The 15,928-nt window shown below is 65.3% G+C and overlaps 7 protein-coding genes across 7 annotated transcripts; 4 read left to right on the top strand and 3 right to left on the bottom strand.

Annotated features, from left to right (window-relative positions):
* Positions 1-716: 716 nt before the first annotated feature.
* PLICBS_010018 (uncharacterized protein) lies at positions 717-1,521 on the top strand (the record flags this gene model as incomplete). Its single annotated transcript, XM_018327181.2, has 2 exons — positions 717-816; positions 872-1,521. 2 exons carry the CDS (start codon positions 717-719, stop codon positions 1,519-1,521), a joined length of 750 nt encoding a protein of 249 aa, XP_018174212.2.
* A 241-nt stretch (positions 1,522-1,762) lies between these two features.
* On the top strand, positions 1,763-3,659 carry PLICBS_010019 (uncharacterized protein; the record flags this gene model as incomplete). The annotated part of the gene is made up of 2 exons (XM_018327180.2): positions 1,763-2,185; positions 2,241-3,659. The coding sequence occupies 2 exons, from the start codon at positions 1,763-1,765 to the stop codon at positions 3,657-3,659; spliced, it is 1,842 nt and encodes a 613-aa protein (XP_018174211.2).
* Positions 3,660-3,907: 248 nt separating this feature from the next.
* Positions 3,908-7,663, bottom strand: PLICBS_010020 (SEA (Seh1-associated) complex subunit; the record flags this gene model as incomplete). The annotated part of the gene is made up of 1 exon (XM_018327179.2): positions 3,908-7,663. One exon carries the CDS (start codon positions 7,661-7,663, stop codon positions 3,908-3,910), a length of 3,756 nt encoding a protein of 1,251 aa, XP_018174210.2.
* Positions 7,664-8,442: 779 nt separating this feature from the next.
* On the top strand, positions 8,443-10,809 carry PLICBS_010021 (uncharacterized protein; the record flags this gene model as incomplete). The annotated part of the gene is made up of 1 exon (XM_018327178.2): positions 8,443-10,809. One exon carries the CDS (start codon positions 8,443-8,445, stop codon positions 10,807-10,809), a length of 2,367 nt encoding a protein of 788 aa, XP_018174209.2.
* A 163-nt stretch (positions 10,810-10,972) lies between these two features.
* Positions 10,973-11,451, bottom strand: PLICBS_010022 (RNA-binding protein 8A; the record flags this gene model as incomplete). Its single annotated transcript, XM_018327177.1, has 2 exons — positions 10,973-11,170; positions 11,221-11,451. 2 exons carry the CDS (start codon positions 11,449-11,451, stop codon positions 10,973-10,975), a joined length of 429 nt encoding a protein of 142 aa, XP_018174208.1.
* Positions 11,452-12,020: 569 nt separating this feature from the next.
* On the bottom strand, positions 12,021-12,376 carry PLICBS_010023 (uncharacterized protein; the record flags this gene model as incomplete). The annotated part of the gene is made up of 4 exons (XM_065601776.1): positions 12,021-12,044; positions 12,100-12,207; positions 12,263-12,288; positions 12,343-12,376. The coding sequence occupies 4 exons, from the start codon at positions 12,374-12,376 to the stop codon at positions 12,021-12,023; spliced, it is 192 nt and encodes a 63-aa protein (XP_065457848.1).
* Positions 12,377-13,110: 734 nt separating this feature from the next.
* On the top strand, positions 13,111-14,877 carry PLICBS_010024 (uncharacterized protein; the record flags this gene model as incomplete). The annotated part of the gene is made up of 1 exon (XM_018327176.2): positions 13,111-14,877. One exon carries the CDS (start codon positions 13,111-13,113, stop codon positions 14,875-14,877), a length of 1,767 nt encoding a protein of 588 aa, XP_018174207.2.
* Between the last annotated feature and the right edge of the window lie 1,051 nt (positions 14,878-15,928).

Consider the following 15,928-nt stretch of genomic DNA (forward strand, 5'->3'; position numbering starts at 1 on the left):
AGGGCGAGAGGAGGACGGGGAGGGAGTGAGTGAGCCTGGGGCTGTGCCCAGCGGCGATGGTGGCATCACGCCAGGGCTTGCAGAAGGCAACCTAAGTTGGTTACACCTTTGCACAGGGACGTCGCGCAGGCAGACTTGCTCGGGCAGCCGGCGGCCTGGCCAGCCATGGTCGATCCCGTGACGGCCAGACAATGCGGCCTGGCCGTCCGTCGTGCCCATGGATGCGCTGGATGAGCAGATTTCGTCCGCCTCTCGTCACATAGTCATCAGTTCCAAACGCAGAGATTTTGTTGGCGTTGGCATCAGCTAGGTGCCTGGTGATCCTCTGAGCTTCTGCGTTGTCACTGCGCCGCCTGTGGTGCTGCAGGTCGTCCCTAGGGCCCCGCTACCCGTCTTGTGGGCGATGGGACTCTCCCACCACACACCATCCACAGCAACACAGCACAGAGCTGGGCAGAGTCATACACCGGCCATTGACGTTGCTGCTCAAAGCTGCCTGCCACCTCACGACACGCTCAATCCGCCCTGCGGCCTTGTGATCCGCCCGGTAACTCGTTGGCAGCAAGCGGAACAACAAGTCTCTCCGGTGAGCCCTTTGTCACAGCATCCTGCCATGACCAGTGCGCAAGCCTGACACACTCGCCATGAGCATAAAGAGACGAGCCCACCCCGGCGAGCGTCTTTGCAAGCAGCACAAACCAGCAAACACTCACACAATGTCGGGCCTCGCCGCAGCACCAAAGCAGGGCTCGTCCGCCTTTGTCGTCAAGGGCGACAAGATTCTCGTCGGGGAGCGCATCAGCAGCCACGGCGCCGGTACGTTCTACGTTTCCGCGACACCGCTCACGGCTGCACGACTGACATGCGACAGGCTCCTGGCAGCTCCCCGGCGGCCACTGCGAGCCCGGCGAGGGTTTCTTCGAGTGCGCCGTGCGCGAGGTCAAGGAGGAGACGGACCTTGATGTCGACGGCGTCCGCATCCTCGCCAACACCTACGACCGCTTCCCGGCAGACGACAAGCACTACGTCACCTGGTTCGTCCTCGTCGAGCTGCGCGACCAGCACGCCGTCCCCAGGGTCATGGAGCCCGAAAAGTGCGCCTCGTGGCACTGGATGTCCGTCGCCGACCTGCGCGGCAAGAACATGTTCCTGCCCCTCGCCAACCTCTTCGAGGTCAAGAAGACGTGGGACGCCGTCCTGGCCAGCTCCGCGCCCCTCATCCGCCTGCCCGCCCCCGCCGACCGCGCCACCGCGCGCAACCTGCTGGTCCGCTGGGACGCGCAGCCGGGGCCCTCTTTGCGTGCTGACACCGCGGGCGAGACCGTCACCATCGGCCGCGGGCGCGACCTGGCCGTCGTGGACCCCAGCCCGGGCAACACCGCCTGCAAGCTCGAGATTGTGATAGATGGACCGGACTGCGAGCACGTCTTTCCGCTCGGCAACGACGTCGTGGCGCTGGGCGCGGACGCAACGTGCAAGACGGAGTCGGTCGTGGACGGGTTTCTCAAGGCCAAGGTGTAGTGGACTGTGTTTGTGTTTTAGGAGGACCAAGGTGTCGCGTAGAGTCTAGATGGGCAACGAGTAACAAGTAACGTTAACAGCAAACGCCCCTATGCACGTAGCAAATATTACTCTAGGCGAACCGGGCCCAGCGCCCCACCCGCACTGCTCTCCCCAACCCAAGCTCCACGACAATGACGACGCAACACCAAGCTCCATCCCCACAAGCATCGCGTACCAATTGCTCGCCCAGCATGTCGCCATGTCCCTCTCGGAGCCTCGCCGCCCGCGCCTCCTCCCGCAGAACCGCAAGCTGCGCCACCTAAACGGCCTGTCGCTGCGCAACCTGTCCTTCGCGCCCCCCGCCCACCGCGCCGCCGACGATGCCGCCGTCGACCAGTCCCGCCGCCTCGAGGTCCTGCGCGAGGCCGGCCAGCTGCACCCCTCGCGCTCCTCGGAGAGCCTGCGAGACGACGCCATCTCCGGCGCGCCCCGGGCCGACAAGCGCCGCCCCAAGGCACGCCCGCGCCGGACCAGCCTGAGCCTCGCCCACGCGAACCCGGCGTCGCGCCAGCGGAAGCTCGAGGAGCTGGTCGAGAGCTCCGTTGGCGATGCGTTCTTTTCCCTGCACGTGGCCGGGTCGGACGAGCCCGTCTACGTGAGCGAGGTGCGCGAGCGGTCTGCGGTGAGCTCCCCTGTGCCCTTCAGAGACAGGTCACAGGTTGCTGACATGGAAACAGAACTTCAACTTTCGCTTCTTTAACCTCGCCGACGATGCATTCTCGAGAGATTGCATCCTGACGATTCGCGTCTGGTCGCGGCGCCCCGGCCAGCCGTGGACGCTGCTCCTCGAGGAGATTGTCGACCTGCGCGGGCTCAACTTCATTGGCGCGCTGATGGACCGGCGGTTCCCCCCCAATGCGCTCATCTTCCACCTCGAGGACGGCGTCTACTCGCTCGACTTTCCCACCCGCGCGGCCGAGCCCCGCCAGGCCCCGCCCGTGGCCACGTCGTCGTACAACGCGCTCATGAAGCTGGCCAACCTCGAGAGCTCCATCCAGGACGCCATGGACACGCAGCGCCGCATCATGGACCAGATCAACGGCATCCTCGAGAGCAACCCGCCCGACGCGCGGGACGCCGCCGAGGAGGAGGAGGAAGCCGCCCTGGCGGCGCGGTACGTGGCGGCGCAGCGGCGCGCCAACCGCCAGGCCCAGAAGCGGCGCGACGAGCTGCGTGAGTCGCTGGCCAGCCGTCGTGCGGCCATAGCGCAGGGTCGCGAGGCCCAGGCCCGCGCCGAGCAGGACGTCGCGCACAACCGCGAGCAGCTCGACGCATCGCGCTCGCTTGCGGCGACGACGGAGCTGCAGATCCGGGGCCAGCGTCGCCGCATCTGCTCGGAGCTATCCGACATGCTGCCCATCACGCCCGTGCCCGACGCGCCGCCGCTGTCGTTCCAGATCTGCGGGCTGCCGCTGCCCAACTCGACGTACGACGCGGCGACGGCGCGCGCCGTCAACGAGGACGTCGTATCCGCCGCCCTGGGGCTCGTCGCCCTCGTCGTGCGCAACCTGCAGTTCTACCTCTCCCTGCCGCTCCCTTACCCGCTCTACCCTTACGGCTCGCGCTCCGTCGCCCGCGACGAAATCTCCCTGCTGCCCGACCAGCCCGCGCCGCCGCCCTCGTCGCGCCGCGAGTTTCCGCTCCACCTGCCGCGCGGCGGCTCGACCCTCGGCCACTGGCGCTTCGAGTACGCCTGGTTCCTCCTCAACAAGGACGTCGAGGCCCTGTGCGCCTCCCAAGGCCTGCGCGTCGTCGACATCCGCCACTCCCTCCCCAACCTCAAGTACCTGCTCTACGTCTGCAGCGCCGGCTCCGACGACGTGCCCCAGCGCAAGAGGGGCGGCGTGCGCGGCCTCTGGGCGGGGAGGCGTCTGGCGGGAGGCATGCCTGCGGCGGCGGACCGACCCCTGAGCGCATCCGGGACCCAAACGCACGTGGATCAGAGACGACGCCTCAGCGAGGACCAAGACGGGCGCGGTGACCGCGGCAACGGCAACGGCAACGGCAACGGTAACGGCAACGGCATGCTGGACGCGGGGCCGCTGGGCGAGCGCTTCACCCTGCGGACCAAGGGGCTGCGAGAGAACGTCGCCTGAGGGATGACGACGGGCAGGGGTTGCAACGTCGTCAATGTACATGATACCCAGCAGCATGGCAGGCACTGTAAGCATAGTTGATTCGCCGTCCCGGCGGTACCGTAGCGCATCTATTACTGTACAACCATTCCAACGCCATGCAAGAAGCCACTCGTGGTGACGTGATGTAGCCCCCCTCGTAACGCCTCTCCAGCCTCTGCCGCCCTCAAGCTCCTCAAGCGGTCCATTGTGAACCATCAACAGCCACGCTACGTTCTGTCCGTGCGTGCAAACTTGACGCTCTTCCTGCGCTCCCGCTCCGACCCAGGCGTGCCGATCTGTCGTGCGCTTCCAGGGCTTGAGCTGAGGATCCCGCCCGCGGGCGACGCCGACGCGCCCTTGCCGCCACCCATAAGGGCCTCGCGGGCCATGCCAACAGCCTTGCTTTGCGGGACGTCGTTTCCGTCGCTCTTGACGTTGGCGGCAGGCCCGCCGCCGGCGCGGTCGAGGCCAGGGGGATTGTTGCTGCTCCGCGCGGGGCTCGTGCGACGGCTGTTGCTGCGGCTGTTGTTGTTGGACCGGTTGTAGAAGGCACCGCTGGCACGGCGCTCGTGGTGCGCCGACTCCGGGGTGCGCGCCGCGTCGACGGCCGCCCGGCTGACGTCCTCGGCGCGCTGCGTCGTCGTCTCGCCGCGATACCGGCCCGGGAGGCAGGCGTGCCCGCACCCGTCCGAGGGACAGCATCCGTCGCTGTACTTGCCTGACGGGTCGCTCGACGGGGCCGGGTCCAGCGCCGCGTGCCACGTCTGGAGACAGGAGGCGTGACCGCCGTGCGCGCACCCGGGGCAGAACCACCAGCCCTCGAGCCAGGTGTCTTTCGGCCCAGGCGCGTCGGCAATCTCGTCCGGTATGTCCGCCGGTCGCTCCGGCTCGCGGTGGCCGCAGACCGCGCACGGACCCATGGCGGCGCGGCACCGCTCGCATGTCCACACGGCCTCGCTGCCCCGTGCCGGGTCCACCTCGTGCGGCTTGCGACACGAAGGGCAAAACAACCCGACCTTGACCCCCTGCTGGGCGGGACCGAAGATGGCCGTGTAGTTGTCGCCCCAGTCGGGCAGCCCAGCCGGCCAGCCCTTGACGCAGAGGTTGCGCAGCAGGGCCGCCTCGACGAAGAGGCTCATGCGCGCGAGGCGGGAGTGGTGCTGCCGCAGGATGGCGCTGGCGCGGTGACCGTCGATGACGGACTCGGGGACGAGCGGCTTGAGCAGCAGCACCATGGCCGATGCATTGAGTGCCGACGTGCGCGTTTCGAACTCGAGCGCCCGCGTGAGGAGCGCGTAGGGATCCAGCGGCGACGAGAGGGCGTCCTTGTCCGTCAACGGGAACGGGTACAGGGGGTCGTCGTCCCACGGGAGGTAGTCCGTCTCGATAACGTGCTTGCGGGGGTCGTGCTTGGGCGACACGGCCGGCTTGGACGGGCTGTGCGACCGGTTCGTCTCCACCTCGGGCGCGTCCGACGGCTTGCGGTCCGAGTCGGTGAACGACTGCGACGGGTACTCGTCTGACTTGGTCGTCTGCGAAATCATAAACATCTCGTCGGACGAGTCCTTTCTGTACTTTGTCGGCGACTGGCGCCGGCTGTCGTTGTCGACGCTCGACGCGCTCGACCGCTCCAACGCCGACTCCTGCCTCGCAATCGGCTTGGCAAAGACGTCGCCGCTCGAGCCGCTCCTTGCAGACCGCTTCCCTTCCGAGATGGAAAACATCTGCCCAAAGCTTTCGTCCGAGTCGTGCCGCACCGTGCGGCCCCTGTACCGCGGCATCGGCACGTCGATGGCCTTGGCGAGCACCTCTGCGTCGTAAAAGTCGTAGCCCTCGGTGTACGACGTCTGCGAGTGCTCGCTGTCGTGGCTCGTCTCGGAGATTGGCCCCGAGTCGAGGCGCCGGCGGGGGCTCTCCCTGAACGAGCCATGGGCGGCCGGCCCGAGGTTGAGGCTCTCCGGCTCGACAATGGGCGTCAGCTTGCGGCCGTACTCGTATGCCTCGTGGTGACCCGTGGCGATGTCGTCGGCGGGCCGCGCCACGGGCGTCGGCACGTTGGACGTGCTCTCGATTTCCTCGGCCAGCAGCGATCGCGAGAGGAATCGGCCGTCGATGCTTCCCCGCTGCGTCGACGGCCTTCGTGGGGTCTCTTCGCCACCGTGGGCGTCGGGCAGCCTCAGCCGAACCCGGTCTTCGCTCGGCAGCTTCTGAAACTGTCCCACGCGGCACTCGAGATGGTACTGCGCCCGTCTGTTCAGCAGCAGGGTCATGGCGTACGCGAGGATCCTCCACGTCTGCGCCAGGCGGTACATGGTGGCGGTCTCGGCGGCTCGCGCAAACTGCTCCATGATGTTACCGACCCTCTCGACCAGCGGCTTGCCCTCGACGTGCGGCAGCTCGTTATGGAGCGTCTCGAGGTACGCCCCTGATAGGTACTGATATAGATGTACCGGCTTCGCCGCCGGAATCCGGCCAGACGCCATGGCCTGCTGCGTCTTGAACACGCCCGTCACGCTGACAGACTGTTCGAGGTTGAGCAGCTTGTCCTCGGCGCCTGGCGGGGTCGTACTGAGCTGCCTGCCGCTCAGGCGGCGCCTGTGCCTGCGACGCGGCCCGAGGAACGTGCCCATGACCTCGTCCTCAGAGTCACTGCGGCTGACGCTAAGCACCGGGGCGTTGGGGCTCGAGCTGTACGTCTGACGGTGAATCTCGGGCTCGTGGACGACTGAGGGACGCGGGCGCTGCGACTGAGGCCGCTCGTCGAGGAACATGACGACGTCGCCGCGTGGGGAAAAGGCCATGGCCGACGTCGACTGGCGGTCCAGCACGCGCGGCGCAAACGCCACGTCACACTGGTTAAACATGCCGTCGGGCCCCACGGTCCAGAGCATATCGCGGTCCTGCCAGGCGAGCGCCGAGGGCGAGCTCTCGAAGCGCTCAATCTCCTTGTAGGGCATGGTCGGGCGGGCGAGGTCCCAGATGTGCACGGCCGAGGTGCCGTAGCGACGATTGCTAGTCTCGTCGTAGCTCACGGCGACCTGGGCCAGGCGGCGCGTCTGGGCGGTGGTGGACCACAGGCCGGGCCGCCAGGCGACGGCGACAACGGGAGCCGGGGTGGAGATGGTGAACTTTGGTTTCTGGCGCTTGTCGGCCGAGGGCCCGAGGTCCCAGACGTGCATCTTGGTGTCGGCGCCGGCGCTCATGAGGTGGATGCCGTCCGGGTGCCAGGCGATGGCGGAGCAGCCCTTTTCGTGGGCGTTGATGCGCAGCAAGGGCCGCGAGGGCTGGCGGACGTCCCACTTGAGGACGATGCCGCCGTCGGTGCAGCAGGCCATCTCGTGGCCGACGCGTGGCGACCACTTGACCTGACGGACGGACTCGATGCAGCGCAGCGGGGCGAAGCGCTGGCGAAAGGTGAGGACGCCGGAGCGGTTCTGGATGGGCGTCGAAGCGTCGAAGACGCGGGCCGCGCCGTCCTGGCTGCCCGACAGGACCCAGCTCTTGAGGTGGGGGTTCACGTCGAGCGTGTTGACCTGGCGCGAGTCTTCCTGCATCTGGATGTATTCGATGGGCTCAGACGCAGAGCCGGCGCCGAGGCGGGCGACATCGTAGGCAAAGATCTTGCCGCCGGCGCAGGCGGTGAAGATGGTCGACGAGTTGCCGTGCCACTTGGCGTCGCGGATGTTGAGCTGGTCGGCCGCAACGCCGCCGGCCGGCTGGCGGGTGGTGATGGCGGCGCGGACGTCGACGCCCTGGGAGACGGAGAAGCCGGGCTCGAGAACGACCGTCTTGAGGACGTGGGGGCCAGCGAGGACGGCGGCGCGGCGGTCGGGCGCGACATCGAAGCAGGCGACGGGCACGCCGGCGGGATAGACGGCGTTCTGCGACTTGGGGGGCCGGTAGGTCGGCGGCGGGACGGGGTCCGGGTCGGCGGCGCCCTTGCCGAGCAGCTTGCGCATGAGCTTGGAGTCGCGGTTATACATGGCGGCCGTGACGCGAGGAGGGCGCCATTGTCCGGTCAATGGAGCATCGGGCGTGCGCAGCGAGACGTGAAGCTGCGGCGTGTGTGCGGGCGATGCGACGGTGGCGATGTCGCGTGCGTCGCGGTCGATGTGGTCGATGGGGACGATGGGGGTGGTGAGTGCAAGGATGAGGGAGGCGGTTGGAGACGCACGAATGTGGGGAGCTCAGGCGGGAGGTGGAGGAGGAGGGCGACGGTGCATGTGGGGGTCCATTCGCTCTGGCGCAGTCCATCAGAGCCAGCGCAGGCTATCAGGGACGCTGCCTGCCGCGGGACGTCCGTGGTGCCAGTTTAGGTACTCTAGCGGTTGCCTGGCCCGGAGCCCTGGAGGTTCGTCGCAGTGCCCGAACCGCCAACGCCCAGTGCCACTGATCCATCCAGTGGACAACCTGGAAGACACATGCCGTCTATTATGTACAAGTGGAAGTACATTAATGTACAGCAGTGCTCAATGCGGCCACCCTTTGGTTCAACGCCCATCATGACGCAGTCCGATGCGCAGTACCTGCCTCAGGCCTGGGCAGCCTGGACAGCTGCCCAAACCACCTGCACCGATCCCCGGCCTGCCAGGGCTTCGGTCGGGGGCTGTGCTGCACAAGTCAGCCTCAGCGGGACGGCCCATGCGGCCCTAGACCCGTGTAAGCGCCTGGTCCGGCGCGCGAACCGACAGCTGCTTTTCGAGCCATTGTATAAAGAGTTGATGCCGTGCCTGCTGCGCTGCGGTGCATCTGCACCAAAGACATGAAGGACTACGAGTATCAGCCCCTCGGCCCTGGCGAGATCCGCCTCCTCCGCCTCGAGGCCGCCCGCCCGGACCAGCCCCTGTCGGGCAGCATCCTCCACCACCGGCTGCGCAACCCCGTCTACCAACCCCGGGCTGAGGACGACGGCGGCGGCTATCTCGAGCACGCGCTCGCCTACGAGGCCATCTCGTACCACTGGGGCTCTGACCAACGGACGCCCTTCCACGTCGTCATCGACAATGGCTCCGTCATCCGCATCACGGCCTCGCTGCACACGGTCCTGCGCCGCCTCGCCCTGCCCGACGGCCCGCGCGTGCTCTGGGCCGACGCCATCTGCATCAACCAGGTCACCTCGGCCGACAACCGCGAAAAGGGCGAGCAGATCCAGCTGATGCCCGACATCTACCGCATCGCCTCGCGCGTCCAGGTCTACCTCGGCCCCGAGGCCGACGACCTCGCCCTCGCCCTCGACTTCATCCGCTCCATCGCCGACTACTCCGAGTACCTCGACGCCTCGCAGCACGACGACGGCGAGACCGCCACCGCCCTCGCCCAGCAGCGCGGCTTCGTCCTGCCCCCCGTCGGCGACCCGCGGTGGACGGCCCTCCGCGCCTTTCTGCGCCGCCCCTGGTTTCGCCGCGTTTGGATCATCCAGGAGTTTGTCTACGCGACCGGCGTCGCCGTCACCTGTGGCGACCACGACGTCGACTGGCATCTCCTGTGGCTCTGTGCCAAGGCATATGCCGACAACCGACAGCTCATCTACACCGGATACTCCCCGGACCTCTTCGGCACCCGCCGCCTCGACCTCTTCCGAGAGGCCCATGAAGGCGCTCGCGGCATGCTCGTCGTCACCGACCTGCGCATGCGCGCCTGGGGCTACATGACACCCGCCTACATGATCCTCAGCCTCAACGAGAAGCGCGACAAGGAAAACTTTTCCGGCTTGTCCATCCGCAAGGACCTCAACACCATCAAGGACTACGAGCGGTTCGCCAGGGCGAAGCTGCTCCACGACCGCGCCGAGGGCGAGACGTTTCCCTTTGGCCGGCCCGACATGCTGCAGCTGCTGCGCCGCACCAGCAACTTTCTCGCCACGCAGCCCGTCGACAGGCTGTACGCCCTGCTCGGCCTCACAGGCACCGACCACATCAAGCCCGTGTACTCGGAGCAGCAGACGCTCAACGTCGTCGCCACCAAGTTTGCCGCCCACTTCATAACGAAGGGGTCCATGTCCGAGGTGCTGTCTACGGCGGGCATCAGGTCCGCCACGCCATCCCCCAACGACCCGCCGTCTTGGGTGCCCAACTGGACCAAGATGACGTACTCGCAGGACATGCAGATCGGCTTCAACCGGCTGGCGGACATCCAGGACGAGAAGAACGCAGACAGGGACAAGGGCGAGGAGAAGCCGGCCGAGGGGAGCGAGACGACGAGCGACGAAGCACGGACCAAGGACATCGACCGGCTATACTCGGCGTCGGGCGACCTGCCGCAGTCCTTCCACATCAACGAAATCGAGGCATCGCTCACGGTCAAGGTCACCCCGATTGATCGCGTCGTCCTCGTCCTGCCGGGCAAGCTCTGCCTCGGCATACCGATGTACCTGGGAATGACACAGAAGCTCGGCCCGGTGTATCCCAACGGCCAGCCCATCGAGGAGGCCTTCTGGCGGACGCTAATCGGCAACCGTACCTGGAACGGCTTGCCGGTGCCAGACCGATATGCCGTGCAGTACGAGAACCTCAAGCGGCACGAGACGAACCTCCTCACGCGGGCGATGCTGCTTCTCGCAATCGCGGCTTTGATTGCGCTGCCGTTTGTGACTATCGCTATCCGCTGCATACCATTCGCCGGCCACGTCGGCCTCGTAACGGCCGCCGTGGCCTGGAAGGTGTCCACGGTCTCCGGCGTCGTCCTGCCCGGCATCGTGTATCTCATCCTCCTGCCCCTGTTTCGTTGGCTCTGGGTCACTGCGCTGGTGCCCTTGCTGGTCGTGATCGCCTGGTACCTGATGGTCAAGGTATACCCGCTCCTGTTCCTCGACGCGCTCAAGTACTTGGGCGTCACCACGGCCGCCAGCATCGGATCGGTGCCCCAGGACTGCACCGAGTACCTGTCGAGCTTCATGGTGATGGGCAACCGACACAACCTGGCCTTCACCGAGAGCCGACTCATGGGGCTGCTGCCGCTGCTGACCAAGGAGGGCGACATTGTGGCCATTGTGCACGGGTGCCACGCGCCGTTTGTGATGCGGCCGACGCGGCGCCAGGGATACTATAAGCTCGTGGGCGAGTGCTACGTGCACGGGGTCATGAACGGCGAGCTGGCGGCGAGCGAGTCGATCGACATTGCCCTGTGTTAGCACGTCACCGTTGAAAACGCCGCGCTCTTGTACACGCCAATGCGTCCATGCCGTAGTCATTCTGTGCACACGTCAGCTCGCGCACGCTGTTGCGGGCCCTGCTCGACTCACCTCGTGAAGCTATCGTTACACGCCGATGCCGTCAACAGACGTATGCACCGGCTTATTCCGCGTCCTTTGCGTCGGGGCTGCGACTCCGGCTCCGTCCCCGGCGATTCCTGCCTGCACGTCCCTTGCCCGGTGGCGGCCTCACAAATGCAAAGTCGACCTGCACGGTCTGGTCGAGCAGCTTCGTGTCGTGCGCGCCATCGATGGCGGCCCGGGCCTCTTCGAGGGTCGAGTACTCGATGAGAGCGTAGCCCTGGAGAGTTAGCTGGGCCCGCCTCGGAGAAGTGTAGTGGGACGAAGTACCTTGACGTAGCCGCTTCGGCGGTCGAGATTGAGGTGGAGGTTCTTGATCTCGCCGTAGTCGCCAAATTTGTCCTGGATGGCCTCCTCGTCGGCCTCTTCGTGCACGTTGGTGACGACGATGATCCAGCCCTCAATGGACCGCACGGCCGTGGCTTTGGCATGCGTCTGCATCTCCGACTCGTTGCGCGGGGGCGACCCGGCCGGGTCGATGTCCATGTCGACGTCCGCCATGTTGTGTTGTTGGGCGTGGTATGCAAGCAAAGGGCTGTTGCACTGAATGAAGCTTTACGTGGGGTCACCGGGGTGTGAGAGCGGGTCACGTGATTGGAGTGGGGAGTGAGCAAGCGAGACAGGCAGATGGGACAATTACGCCTGTACGTGTAGTGTTTGATGGAACAAGCTCTACGGGAGGTGCGCGATGCATAATCACGAAAACAGTCGAGATGGCCATGGAGATGAGGACACGTCTTCGCCGTCGTCGCCGCCGCGGTGGAATCGAGTCTTCCAAGTCGCTCGAGGCGTCCTGTCACCTGGTCGGGCACATCGTAGGGGTCCTTGAATCGTCCTCATTCCCGTTGCAGTCGCCGTGGCTTCGTCGCATGTTCACCGATTCCCTCCCCGTTGCGAGCGTGCCTCCCATCGATCCGCGTCACTGGTCTCATCGTCACTGTCATCGGGGTTGTTGCGAGAACTTTCTGTATTACGAAAGAACCGGACGCCGTGTCGTGCTGCTCTGTGCTAGCTGCGACTGCCAATCCGCCCAAACATCATGTAGCCATCGTCCTCATCCCCCCATCCGTTTACGAGCCGGGGTTGGGGTTCATCTGTCACCGCTGTCAGCACCTCGTTCGCGCCTGCGCATCGGTCGTCTTCGCTCACCTTTCGCTTGCCGCCACCGGTCAGGGTGACGTTGACGAATCGTCGGGTGTACTTGAGGCGCTTGAGGGCGCGGCCCTTGGGGACCTTGGCCTTCTCCTGGGGCTCAACCTGCAGGGGGTCAGTCATCGTTCGGTCGGTCGGCGGGCGTCGTCGGGAGGCGAACCTTGGGGGTCTGAGACTTGACCTTGCCTGCGAGAGTCAGCGAGCGCGTTCAACGAGCGTCGAGAAACAGTGAGAGCGTACCGGCACGGGCAAGAGATCCGTGAACCTTTCCCATTTTGATGGATTTGACTGGTGTTGCTGTGGATGACGAACTGAGACGGGGGCGGGTGCGCGGCTAGAGTTTTTCGTGGAAATGGTATTGTGTGGGCGGCGACTCACGTGAGGGGGCTGCGGATAAACGGTGCCGCCGCGCTGAGTCACCTGGGTGGTCAGGTCATTATATAATCAAATGTCTAGTGGGTCCCCTGGAAGCTTTCATGCCCCTCCAACTCTGAGAAGGGACGCCATGCAGCAAGGTACGAGGAAACACTGATGGGCAGGCTACCAAGTCGGTCATTACCGACGGCACTGACAGCGACTGACAGTGCCGCCACTATGGATCGTAGTCCAATTGATTGCAACCGCGTCGGCAGCAACAAAGGTCTCGTGTCGGAGCCTCGGAGGGCATGAAAAGGCAGTCGACGGGATGGGGCCGCGACGTCAGATCGCGCGCACCAGTCCAGCGATCATCGATGCAACGTGAAGACGTCGCCGGGAGGCGCAAGGTCTCGACTGGCGGCGGCAGCCATTCGCCAGAAGGCATTTGTGATCTTGCGACGGCACCTGCGGCCGGCGCCCTCACTCAGACATCGCGCCAAATCCTCGCACTAACGGCGCCGGCAGGGGCCGAGTGACGACTGACGTCACAGGCACGCGCTTCACGACTCAAGATGGCCGGACAACCCGACCGCACATATGAATGCGCAGCACCCGTGATGCAAGGAGCGTGAGGGCCTGCTGCAAGGCGCCATGGCTCCAAAGGCGGACACACAGGCGCCGCGGCGGTCCGCCATGAAGCCGCACACGACGCTCCGGGAACGGTTTCTTCACAAGCTGCCTCACTACACGGGGCCATACAATGTCGGCTACATGGACATTGAAGTCCCGGCACGGGATCCGCGCCCAGTGTCAAATTTGAAGCGCAATGGCAAGCCTGTGCTTCGCCTCGACACTGTGCTCATGGGCATCTACTACCCGTGCGACCTGCATGAGCACCTCCAGGCCGGCGGCGACAAGCCGCACAGGGTCGACTGGATGCCGCGGCCGCGCATCGCGACAGCCAAGGGCTACGCCAAATTTCTGAACATCCCGGCGGCTCCCGTCACAGCCTACTTGGCCTGCACGTCGCTCTTCACGAAGCTGCCGGCCTTCCGGAATGCGAAAATCGCCGACTACTGGCCAGAGGAAACGCTCAAGGACAGAGGTCAACACCCACAGCAAACTGGCGAGCCGAGCAGTCGCCCCAAGTTCCCCGTCATCATATTCAGCCACGGCCTGGGCGGGTCGCGGCTGTGCTACAGCTCCATCTGCGGCGAGCTTGCCAGCTTCGGCTTTGTGGTCGTCGCCATGGAGCATCGAGACGGGTCCGGGGCGAGGACCTATGTAAGCCTGCCCGGCAACGTCGAGGCCGCCGAGATAGAGTCCTCGACTGCTGAGATTCACACGGGCAACGAGGAGAACGACGACGGCAAGAACAAGCGGGTGTCGCGACGCAGGGCCGGCTTCAACCCGTACTACGTAATGGACTACATCCTCCCCAAGGACAACGCGCAGGACACGTCGCCGCACAATCCCCGCGGCGTGGACCATACGCTGCGGTCGGCGCAGATTGAGTTGCGCCTCGAAGAGATCAAGGAGGCCTTCTACGTGCTGGGCCTCATCAACAGCGGGTACGGCGACGACATTGCGCGCATGAACCTGAGACGCAAAGGAAACATTGGGTCAAGCTCGCAGGGGCTGAGCGGCGTTCGATGGGAAGACTGGGAGGATCGCATGTTCCTGGACCACGTCACGGCCATGGGCCACTCCTTTGGCGGCGCGACGACAGTGCAGCTCTGCCGAAACAGCTCCCTGACGTGGCTCGGCCAAGGCGTCGTCCTGGACGGCTGGGGCCAGGGCACTCCGCCACCGGATGCGAGCGGCGAGACCGTCAAGAAGCCCCTGATATCCATCTCGTCCGAGGCGTTTATGCATTGGAAGGAGAACTTTGAGAGCATCGTGGGCATATGCGAGGAGGCGCGGGACTCGGGGGCGCTGTGTTGGATGATGACCATTGCCGGGTCCACGCACCTCGTCATGACCGACTTTGCCGTGCTGTACAGACGGTGGATGACGATTCTGACAAAGTCCATGGTGCACCCCCTGCGTGCCTTCTACCTGACCGTGGCGGCGTCCCTCGAGTTCCTCAGCCTCACGCTGCCGGCGGAGCAGACAAAGTACAACGTGTGGATAGACGAGGGCCTGCTCCTGTCGGCCAAGGCCCCGGTAGAGCCAGGCGAGGCGATGCGATCGGACCACGCGCCGGATCACAAGTGGGTTGCCGTGAAGCTCAAGATCCGCAACGAGCTGTGGACGCGACTGCGCGCGTGGGCGAAGCGGTCCTGGCGACGGATCCGCGGACGGCGCGAGCACAGCGGACTGCTGGGCCAGAACGCCGAGGAGATGTGGACGCACATGAGCCCGACGGCGGAGGAGGTTGCGCGATGCACCAGACAGGCGTCGGTGGCCGGTAGATGAGCCGCGAGCCAAGGCTTGTATAGATTAGACGTTTAATGATTACGACGATGGGGCAGTCCAAAGCATCTCCGCCTCTCCAGCCTGTGGACTCTGTGGAGCCTGCCATGGGCCTGACATGATTCCTTTGAAGCTTCAATGACTGCAGAGGTGAAATTCATGGTAGCCTTGTGCAGGTCGTTGCTGTAAAGATGCTGTTGGGGTAGTCGGTCAAAGTGATGTATCCTTTCACTGGCCCCTTTCCCAGTGCCCGCAGCCACAGCGTACAAAGTGCCCACGGGCGTCCAGTCCATCAGGTAGATCAAGCGGATCCCAAGCACGGGTCCTCCCGAACTGTGTGCTAGGCAAGCCGACCAAGAACGACGGTCCACAAGAATCACGCCCATCGAGAGACCTGCACACGGGCCCTGCATGCCATCCATGTCGCCCTCTTCGTCGACCGTGCTCGTACGCAGCTGGAGTCAGCGGTCAAGGCGAGCCATCCGTGCATGATGCAAATGCCCTGCGCATTCTTGCTTCATGTGCATCGCGCCGCAGGCGGTGCGCCGGCCGAGACGACGTGCAAGTGCAGGCACTGCAGGGTAGCAGCTGAAGCCACGAAGCCGGGAATCGTACCGAGCCAATGCCCGCTTTGGGGTTGCTATTTTCAGCAGCCCGCATCCACGCCCACCGCCGCCTTGGCGACGGCCGTTTGGCTCGGCGGGCGGAGGGTGGGATGGGCATGGAGATGCTTATGCGATGGTGCATGGCGATGGAGGGATGGCGATTGCCTGATTGCCTGACCGCGCGCACCGATCCGGCCCAGTCCCGGCGCCGCGGGTTGACTGACTGAGCGAGTGGGCGACGCCGCCCGTTGCCATCCGTCCAGTGCCAGAGTGCGTGCATGCGTGCATCCATCACGGACCACGCAGGACGCTGGCCTGTGTGCCGGCACATGCAGCCACACTTCGTATTCCATGGTGCCAACGTGAGACCTGCATGCTTGGCGTCCCGATTCCAGCTGATCCGGATGCTGGGGTCCCTCCCCGCCAGAGGAAAAAAATTTGTGGCGGAC

Source organism: Purpureocillium lilacinum, assembly GCF_023168085.1.
Source record: "Purpureocillium lilacinum CBS 284.36 DNA, scaffold_8, whole genome shotgun sequence".
In the NCBI taxonomy this organism is placed as follows: domain Eukaryota; kingdom Fungi; phylum Ascomycota; class Sordariomycetes; order Hypocreales; family Ophiocordycipitaceae; genus Purpureocillium; species Purpureocillium lilacinum.